General features: G+C 37.7%; 1 protein-coding gene across 2 annotated transcripts in view; it reads left to right on the forward strand.

The window, feature by feature from the left end:
* LOC149423726 (uncharacterized) overlaps positions 1-10436 on the forward strand; it is a 34071-nt gene extending 23635 nt beyond the window's left edge. For both annotated transcript variants that reach the window (XM_089631779.1, XM_089631778.1), the window contains 2 exons: positions 6287-6461; positions 8073-10436. In XM_089631779.1, coding sequence (XP_089487905.1) covers positions 6287-6461; positions 8073-8171 — 274 coding nt within the window. In that variant the 3' untranslated portion in view covers positions 8172-10436. The remainder of the gene's footprint in view (positions 1-6286; positions 6462-8072) is intronic.
* The last annotated feature ends 206 nt before the right edge of the window (positions 10437-10642 follow it).

A 10642-nucleotide genomic window follows, 5' to 3' on the forward strand; every position in this document is an offset into this window, starting at 1 on the left:
AGTGGGGAACTGAGCCACTCGGATGCAGCCACAACGATGATGTTGGTTGACTTCCGAGTCCTACCCCCCAGAAGCTGGCTAGTCGGTGGCGAAGTAAGGCGGGGAATGAGTGCACCCTCCCTTCAGTAAACATTGTGGAGGCACTGCAGAACCTCGGTAGTTGCATGAGCTGCCTGTATGCATTATTGTAGCACACCCTCAGCTTGTCCCATTGCGCTGCTGGGTATTAGCTCAGATGTGTCACCACAGTGCAGTGCAGAATGCCTTGAAAAGTAGTTTTCTGACATCATCGCTACAGTGGTAGAACCGCCTTGAGCAATCAATATTCCGGCCCGTATATTGATTGCTCTTCTTTGTCGTTCCATGTCTTCTATATCCTTCATATCTTCGGTTAGGATATGTCCCAGATATTTAACCTGCGAGGCTACAAGTAGTTCTTTTCCGTCTAACCAGATTGGAGGAATATTTATTGGCTCCTTGTTGTATTTAAAAACCACGATTACTGACTTTTTTGCATTGTACAGCAGGTTACGTGAGATTGCATACTCTTCGCATATTTGAACAAGTCGTCTCATCGCTTTAATCGAAGGCGCCAACAGCACCATGTCATCCGCGTAATTAATGTTGTTACTGCCTTGACCGCAGATATGACAACCAATTTGTGTATCATTCAGTTCTTGTAAGAGGTCATTAATGTACACATTAAATAGAATAGGAGACATATTACCCCCTTGCCTGACTCCGCTTTTTAGGAATAAGGGTCTTGAAGAAGCTCCTGCCCATTGAACGTAGTTTTTCTGCTGTCCGTACCAAATAGCCAACATATTAACCACTGCTGCTGGCACATCTCGTTTTATGAGTTTTTCCCATAATAATTTATGAGAAACACGGTCAAAGGCCTTGCTTAGGTCGAGAAAGCATCCATAAACGGTGGTTTTACTTTTTTTTTAGTATTCTATTGTTTGACTCCATAGATGGCCATATCAGTTGATGAGGCGCTTTTGAAGGCGAATTGGTTATCTAGGGTAAATAGCTTGTCTTTTACTAGCGTGAATAGAATTTTTTCAAATAGTCTTGAGATCATTGTCGCTAGGGAAATAGGTCGGTAGTTTCCTAGTATCGATGCATCCAGTTGGTTGGATTTTAAGATTGGTATGATATCAGCTCGACTCATGTCCATAGGCATATGTGTGTGTCGTAAGAGGCTTGAGTACAGGGCGGCTAGAATAGTATGGAGATGATTTCCTGCGTACCTTATGTGCTCGATACCAATACCGTCTTATCCTGGACTTTTACCGAGGGCGGTTTGCTTAATCGTGCATTCGATCATTTCAGGAGTAATGTTCATGATCAGGTCATCATTTGCCGCAGGCAAACATGTCATCATATATGGTTTCATGCTATCTCCTTGATCCGCGCTTAAAGAAAAAAAGTCTCTAAATTCATTAGCAATGTTTTCATCCCCCGTGATGTTGTTGACACTTAGTGGAGCTTTGCTCTTGGCTTTCAGCACAGTTGAAGTTTTTTGCCAAAACTTTTTGAAGTCTTTGTTGTGCATAGGCGTAGCTATGCTATCCATTCTTGCTTGATTTTCCGAGTGCTGACATTTTCGGAGAGCAATTTTAAAAGATTTCTTACTAGTTTTTCTTTCGTCTGCAATACAACCTTCCGTAGGCTTTCCGGCTTGGACCCAGCAAAGGAATGCATGCCTTGAATGGCGATACAGAGTTGATACTTGATCATTCCACCCTGGAACAATGTCATACTTTTTTATGGGTCCTTTATTTTTTAATGCTTTTATGGCGGAGTTTCTCAGTGTTTTCACGATAGTGTCGTAGAGAGAATCTAGTTCCATTTTGTGAACTCTGTTATCACAGTTAAATCTCTGACATCTTATGGTATCTGGAGGTTTTATGTTAGGCAATAATTTTTCCGCACAGGCCTTGTAAGCTTTTACATCATTTTCGGACTTTGCTGCCCATTTTCCAAAATCTCTTGGTGGATTTTGTCTGTTAGATATAATAGGGATTAGATCCACATCTATTTCGACATTTAGTGGGAGATGATCTTACCATGTCGCATTGGCTGTGATGTTCACATTCCTCACTGCACTGCTCAACCCCTGTGTCATAATACAGTGATCAAGCCATCTGGTGGTTCCATGGGCATCGCTTTCGTAAGTGAAAGTATCAGAGCTTAGATGCACCATATCAGTGTATGTATAGTTATTCTCTGTACAAAATTGTGCAAGTTCACGTCCAAAAAGAGATCTCGGATCTGCATTAAAATCTCCTATAATAATTGAGTTGGAGCTGTTTTGTTCCTCAATAATGGCGTTTATTTTTCCCAAACAGTTTGAGAATTTCCGGTAAGTTTTCGGCTGAATTGGTTGGCATATAAACTGTTACTATAAGGAGAGTTCCATTGGCTGACTCTATTTCAATAGCCGCGATTCGAGGTTCTCTACAATCAATAAGAGTAGTTTTAATTGTATTGCGCCATAAGATACCAACGCCTCCGTAGGGGCGGCAAATTAATGGACCGTCAGAGAGGTTAACAGCGGATGTCCCATGACTGGAGAATTCCGGGTGTATTGACGACAGATATCCTAAGTCTGTAGGTAACAGCCAGGTTTCCTGCAATACAATGACGTCATTACAAGTACATAATTAGTTATTAGGACACAGAAGCACATCTAATTGTAGCTCTATGTTTCTACCCCTTTTCTTTGAATAATTGACAAATAGGTAGCAAGAATATGTTTTGAAATAAGAGAATGGTTCAATTTAGAAGGGAGTGGTAGTATTTAATTTTTTCAATGGCTGCTAGGACCTAATTATTATAACTATGTTTCTTTGTTCTTCCTTAGATTTTTCATGAACAATCATTCACCCATTGAAGCTTTGCCGTTTGAGCATATATTGTTACCTATATAGTATATTCTCTATAATGCCAACATTTAAAAACCGAGCCTGTTCAGCTTAATAAATTTTCGGTTTACTGTAATCCTTAACCTGTTAACCGGGGAGTTCAGTTTTGAATTACGCAGCATATAACGGGCGCGAACTCCTTCACTAGGACGTATCAATACGTCACGCCCGGTAGACGTAATTTCATATTTTTTAAAATTTTTATTTATGCTTCAAAAAAAATAAAAACATCGAATTAAAAAAATAGAATATTTACAAATAATTATAAAGATTACAAAAAATATAAAAAAGGTTTTAATTACAGAACAATAAATAAAAGCACACAGATAAAAGAAAAACATTGAATTTAAACAATTAAAATATTTAAAAATTAAAAACTCGATTTCCGTGTGATATACTCGGAAATATACGTCCCGCTCGTTCCAGGGCGCAACATATATTTCAAGGACGTATTCATACATCCTACCCGTACCCGATACTGTTTACGTTTGACGTATTTATACGTCCCGCCCGGTTAACAGGTTAAGAAACAGCTCAATTTCCAGAACATTTTTTGAGACTTCAACATTTTCCGAAACATCTTAACGTAGATGCTAAGTAGTTGAAAATTTTATTCTTTTACCTTATGTTATATTCCTTCGCTAAGTTTGTACAACTTTCTTTTCTCATATACATAAGAGTGTCCCATTATTTTCAAAGTATTATTTTTGTAATGCGTGCTCTCTAATTTTTTGCATTGTATGTCAAAATAATCTTGGAAAAAATTTCACGACTTTTGGACTACGGCAAACATGTTCATCGATACATGTCAGTACTTGATTACTTAGGTGAGGGCACTCTCTTACGTGTGAGTTTATTTTTTATTATCAATTATTTTGATAAAAGACATATTGCTTTCAGTTTAAACTATGTCAGTGAAATTGCGATGCTTAAATAAGGGTATATTTTTAGTGGGGGGTGTAAAACATCAAATAACTGGGTCAAAACTTCCTTCTAATTCTGGTGAATGTATTTTTTTTTTTTAATTTTTTTTTTTATAGTGAATACCTCACAAGAGTCCCAACTGCTCCCGTCTGGAGCCAGTGAGACTATGGCATCCCCAATTGGGGGATGTTGTGAGGCTGAAGGTAAGTGGGGAAGGGAAAGAGGAAGGTGGGGAAGTTTGGACTTGGAAGTATGGACTTAAAGAAGAATTTCCTCCTGTAACAGAGAGCATACAATCTGCGACTAAAACAAGAGGAAAAAAGTTAGATTTCATTACTCTGAATTAGTAGCAGTTTTAGACATGTGTCAGTTAAGTACGAGAGATTATGGCCATTACTAATTAGGTTCTTATACGCCCATTCAACATTGGTGTGGTAAAGGCGGCTTCGAGTCTGGTTTAAGCACATTTTAACCAAACAAACACAATGGTAATAAGTCAAGTTTTTCACTGTTCTGAGCTTATGCGCCAAGTAATATTTACCCCACGTTTTGTAATGTTTGTGTTTATTATTCAAGCTACTATTGAGTTACTTGGACAAAATTTTGACGAATTTCCGAAGAGCCTATCCAAGTCTTCTATCCAACGAACTTGTACGGAAAAACGAAAGGAGTGTGCTGAAAATATAAAACGTGATTTTAAAAATGAGGTACCTGAAGTTGTAACCGTTCTCTGCATTTTATGTGGAATGACTATTGAGAGTTGGCAGTGCTTTTGATCATGTTTTTGGGTGGAGATACTGAAAAGAAATTCAAAATAAGGCCTCCAGGTGCCATACACCAAGCCTAATATGAAAATGTTGTTACTCAGTTCTCTGTTCAAAATGACCTACAAACACAAGATAGCACTGCTGGACGTATGCTTCTTTATTATGATCTCATATGTCAAGCCACGGCTTCAGGGTACAGCGGCTGTAAAAGCACCCTACCAATGTTCGTGCTTTTTGAAGTCACTAGTGTCCTTCATGGGAGACTAATGCCTCGTTTCTGACCCAAAGAACTGTATCCACGTTTAAGGCAGTAAACTATACGGCCCTCAAGTTGATGCAAGACTTTCACAGTATGATCCACGGTAGAGGAAGGACAGTTCTTGTTACGTTGTGTGCGGAAAGATCTATCCTGACTGCAAAAAAGAATAGAGAATATCCATTTTAGTATTTTTTATTGTAATTAGGATGGTAATAAACTTTTAATTTGAACAAAATTTTATTTTTAATTTCAATTGTACACATTTTGGAAAGTCATCCCATATAGTCCCCGTACAAAATTTCAATAAGAAACTTTGTCGTCAAGTCAGCACGGGTTACTGTTTTTCTAGATTGGTATTTCATAATGGCAACAAATACTGTTCACCAAAATAAGCTCTGACTGAGTCTAAATTGAGTAAATGTTCACCAAATACACCCAATTTATGCAGTAATGCTACCCAAACAAACTACATCGCTTGCAATATAACGTAGACCAAAATGGTCAGGTCAGGTCATGTCATGTCATGTTATGTTATGTTATGTTATGTTATGTTATGTTATGTTATGTTATGTTATGTTATGTTATGTTATGTTATGTTATGTTATGTCATGTCATGTCATGTCATGTCATGTCATGTCGACTACATTTTTTACATCAAAAGATTTAAAATAGGTGCCCTTATCATTGCATTTTATTCTTTAATTAGAATGCTGTTTAAAATGTAGGCTACTTTTTTTTCAGGAAAGCAAATTTTTGTTAGAGTAACTAAAGGGTCATATTTGGATAACATTTCAGAATAAATTGCAGTTCAAATTTAGATAAAAATTTACTATTTGTGAGAAAACCGTATGTCAGGTACTTTATTTGACTAACATAAACTTAAATATATGGGTAAAGTTTTAGTATAAAATAGGGTGTAAAATTTTGGTGTACATTTACCTATTTTGGGTTGAATATGTTCCGATTTAAAAAGAGGATTTTTTTTCTTTTTCTTTGCAAAACCAAACTACTGTCATCACTATGTTTCAAAATGTCGAGGACCGCAGTTCATTTTTACGCTGGTTTAATTTACCAATTAATGTTTGATAAAGTTCCCCATTTCACTTTATGCGAGAATACTAATTGTAAATTGTGTTTTTTTTTTGCTGGACTCGGTGCACTATTCACGAAATTGTGACCAACTAACCAACCGCTCAATCCAAACATTTTTCTTCAATAGTTAACTTCTTGTGTTTTTCACCCACCCACCTCTCCCCGTCACCTGGTGGTTCGTATTATTGAAGATTCAGATTATAGTAGGTTCGGATTACAATATAAGATCTCTCTTTGATAATTTATGTTAGAGATTTGAAAGATTTTTCCTGATGAACAGGAACATGGCAATAATGAGTATTTCATTCCTTTAGCTCGGCGTTCTTCTGGTTCTGCAACGACGAGCGTTCCAAGGTGAAAGCCATCAACCCAGAGTACGGCGTGGGCGATATCGCCAAGGAGCTGGGCCGCCGCTGGGCAGACTGCGATCCCGAGGCCAAGTCTAAGTTCGAGGCGCTCTCCGAGAAGGACAAGGCTCGCTACGACAGGGTACGTTCATACATTTATACTCAACATCCCCTTACTGGTTCTACCACTAACCTTATTGCTTGATCACATACACAGTTGTGGTGTATGTGATCAACGGCAGCTATCCCCAGCCAATTTCACATTATATGATCCATGAAGTTTAACTAAGACACAATATTGTGTCAAAACATGCCACATGGTGGGATAGATTGCACTAAGAAGCCAGTATTGTAAAGGTTAACAAAAACTCTTTGGCTTAACGTTTTTAATACCGGAAGGTATGGCTGTGCACGGCTGGCAGTGAAAAAAAACCTTAATAATTCTAATTTTTTGTATATATTTAAAGGATATTATAAAGACTTACCAAATATGTACACTGTGCATCTTTTACTCTCCCCGTTCCCTTCGAAAAATACAAGCCAAATTTTCACAAAATGTCAGGGTTAATGTCATAACTTATCACAGAAAAATACAAGAATTTGCTTTTGCTCTTGCTCTTCATCACTAACTTCGAAATCAATATCACTGCCATCTGATTCAACAGTATGGCTAGCTTCATCCATGAAATCTTCCCCCAGTTGGTCATTATATTTTGTTCACCACTCCATTTTCTGTCAAAGAATTTTTTTTTTTCGTAAAACAAAAATTAAAAATCTTACAACCATAAATAGAAAACACACTCTGTAAACTAAACATAGCTACTTATTTGCATAAGTATCACAAGGGGGAAAAGGCTAGAAAAATATTATTCTCCCCTATTTTGTATTTAAAAAGATGCTATACATATTATGTATCTGGTTAAACCGAGCTAAGAAGCTAAACCACTTTTTTGGAATTTACAGCCTCAATTTAAAGCTAAATCTAGCTCTAAAGGAGCAGCTTTGGCAACACTGATTAGAAACCCATATTGGTTGTCATGTGAAGCTTTTGGGGTAGATCACTGTAAAGTCAGTAATATTAATAAACTGTAATATTAAAGTTTTTCTCAATCATCCTATGTACTCCCATATTTCAAATTATTTTAAATACATGATATAACCAAGCAACAACACCATAAAAAAGGGTGCGTAAATGCGCTAATCTTGTATGGTCGGCCTGCCATACACTGCATTGAAGAACGCGTGAACGCGTTTAAGGCACAGAACCGGTTACTGATCATTAGCCATAAGTACTGTGCAAAAATATATTTTATAATAAATAATATGTTACGTACATACGTATCTACTGTGTTTTGGTAAACTTATTTTGTATGTTCGCAAGTGATAAGATGACGAGGCGACGCAAGCGATGCTTCATCCCTTCGCAATCGCATACCACATGTACACAAATTGTCTATGTGTGTCTAGCTTTACTCGTTCCGATAACGCGGATCACGAAAGTAGCTAGTCATACCTAATGGTACCCGTGATCAGTGTCTTCTAGGAAAAAAACGTTGCGAGTGAAACTCGTGAACGGCTTGCAAAATGTTACAGTAATTGAAAAGCAACAGGGATTATGAATAAACCAGCCTAATGTTAAAATTATTGTTTAACTACAGGGCACTGCTCGGATGTTGGCCATGAGCCTTCCAACGAGTTTGTCCAAATGCGAAGTTGTAATTAGTATTATAATGATGATTGTTGTGTGTTGCAGGAGATGACTGCATACAAGAAGAAGCCCAAGCCCCCTGTGGTGCCCATTCCTGAGATTGAAGAGGATGAGGAGGAACCCGAAGAGGAGGAGTTTGAGTAAAGTCCTCCCCTCTCCTCCCCCCGCCCTCCCCTTCCCCACCCCTCAAACCCTCCTTTAAATCCTAAATCCTCAGCGCAGGGAAACTCCAGAACTCCTTGGGCCCACCACCGCCTGGCGACACCGTCTCTCCAAGGAGATTAGGAATACAATGTGTACCTGTTCATTATTATTATTGTTGAACTCAAAATTTAGTTAACGTGACAATTGAAAACAATTACGTTAAGTGCAAGGTGACTAGTTTGTGTTTATGGATATTGGTGTTAAAAGTAAGTAAAGAGAGACGTCAGTGAAGGTGGTTTGGTGTTTCCTTGCTGAAGTACAGGACTGTACTTATTGTCAGGTAGTAAGGATAGTGGCTCTTGGCCGGTCGTTGCCGCGTGGCAGTGTTGGGTGTGAGAGAGTAGCCCGGGCGGGTCCATCGTATTGTTACAGAATCTCTCGTTGCAATGTCCGAGTGTCTTTGTTGATTGGAAATGGGATATGTAAATAAAAAAACTTGTATTTTTTTCTATGAATTGCCGAATCGAGAGCGAAGTAATATAGGTGTTCATATTAGCGTAGGTTTAAAGATATTTAATACTTCTTAACCTCTTACCATTTAATTATAGAGTGACGAAGGATCCACGGGGATGTTTGATTTCGAAGATCTCGATAATATTTTGTAGGGACGTTTTGGAATGATTATAATTGAAGAGTTTGTTCTGAAAGCTGAGTGCTGTAGCGATTCTAAAAGTAATTTGTTTGTTTGGAAGAGTCGCGATGCAATAAGTTGATAATAATAATATATATTACCTATCCATGAAACAAAGGAACTCCACCGGGCGTTTTGTGTTTTGTAAGTAAGCTGTTTGCAGGATTTGGCAATTTACTTACATCTTCATAACAAGAGTGCTATTTTAGATTTTCTCAAATTCTCTGTGTATTGTTAGTATGTATTATAAAGATTACACGTAAGTTTCTTCTTTGAAATATTTCCAGACTGTTATTGCTCTGTAAATTAATTTTAACTATCAGTCGGTGTTAACTGTACAATCCTTAATACTAGCTGACCGGTTTCACAACTGATCCATCCTGACTTGTGATTTGTTCTGTTTTGTTGTTCACTTTCGGAGGTCACCCAACATCGTTACGACTTGCAAAACATTAAACGGCGTGAGAAGGAAGGCAGCCGATAGCGCCGTTATACAGGTCCAGTGATGTAGTATGTGACGTGGCAGAGATCGCCAGTGCTTGCTAATGATAACTGGCTGTTCCGAGCTCTCTATCCCGTTATGGAGTTATTCCACCGCTTTGTTTCACATTCAATGTGTAAATAATACAAATGAATTGTTGCCATGCCTTTGCGATTGTTTGACAGATTAAAGGTCCCTTTGAACGGATGTAATATTATGTATAGTTTGTTTGTTTGTTTGGAGTTGGCTGGGAGGACCTGAAGGAAGCCATCTCTCGTGGAGTTTCCCCTCGGACTGTCTGAGTGTCTAGCATGTCTAGCCAGTAAGGACTATAGCGGAGTCTCGGATCCATAGGAAAGGCTACCCAATTAGAGTATTAATTAAAATAAATTATTTTTGTTGTTTAACGTGTATAAATAAATATACATATTGTGGAGTGCGTACTTCACTCGCATTATAAGTAGGCTTCACAAGACTGAGCGAGGTGCCCCTCCTTGCCTGTGCTTGGTCCCACCCATCTCATAACCATAGCTCTTCTGGCTTCTCTTCTGTTCATGTTTGGAACTATACCTAGAATTAATTACTTCCGTTCTTTTGATGTGTGATGAAGTTCTATCCTTTTGCTAAATGTGTCCCATACTGAAGCCATGAAAAGATTGCTTCTTATTGTATCATCTTATTCTAAGAGAATTATTATATTTTCTCAAGCGTTGCTATCACTTAAACATTGTATGAAATTTTTCATGTTTTAGCAATTGTGTAAATAGTTAGTTAATGACTTTTGGTTTTGAGGTGGGACGCATTTTGCACTGGATAGCTAATGGAGTTGTTAGTATTCCACATACTAGCGAAATGCTTCCTTTGTTCTGAAATTTCTTTTCTTTATGAAATGATGTGATTCATTATTATAAATTTGTTGTTTCTTTATTGTCTAAGAAAAATTGGAACCGAAAGAGAGCATAATCTAAATTTATGTTTTAAACCCATTTAATGGATTATGTCAGACCTGATGGCACACACTATGTATTATGATAAGAACACTAAGCAATGTTTCATTTTTATCTTTTAAGCTAAATAAATTTTCGAAAACGAAGTTTTTTGATTTTCCTCTATTCTGTAAAAAAGTATCTTTTCTTCCTTTGTTTTTCTTAGTTATAAAACTTTATATCTCAATTAACATACGGCGTAAAGTATGGTGTCCTGGACACTTTGATTATTCCTCCTACTTCTATGGTAAGTGGAAAATGTTGCTTGAACAATGATGGAGGACTTGCTAGGCAGAGGATTGAACCCGCGACA

This window comes from Hesperophylax consimilis, chromosome 5, assembly GCF_061612785.1.
Source record: "Hesperophylax consimilis isolate HC1 chromosome 5, BYU_Hcon_1.0, whole genome shotgun sequence".
NCBI classification, from domain to species: Eukaryota; Metazoa; Arthropoda; class Insecta; order Trichoptera; family Limnephilidae; genus Hesperophylax; species Hesperophylax consimilis.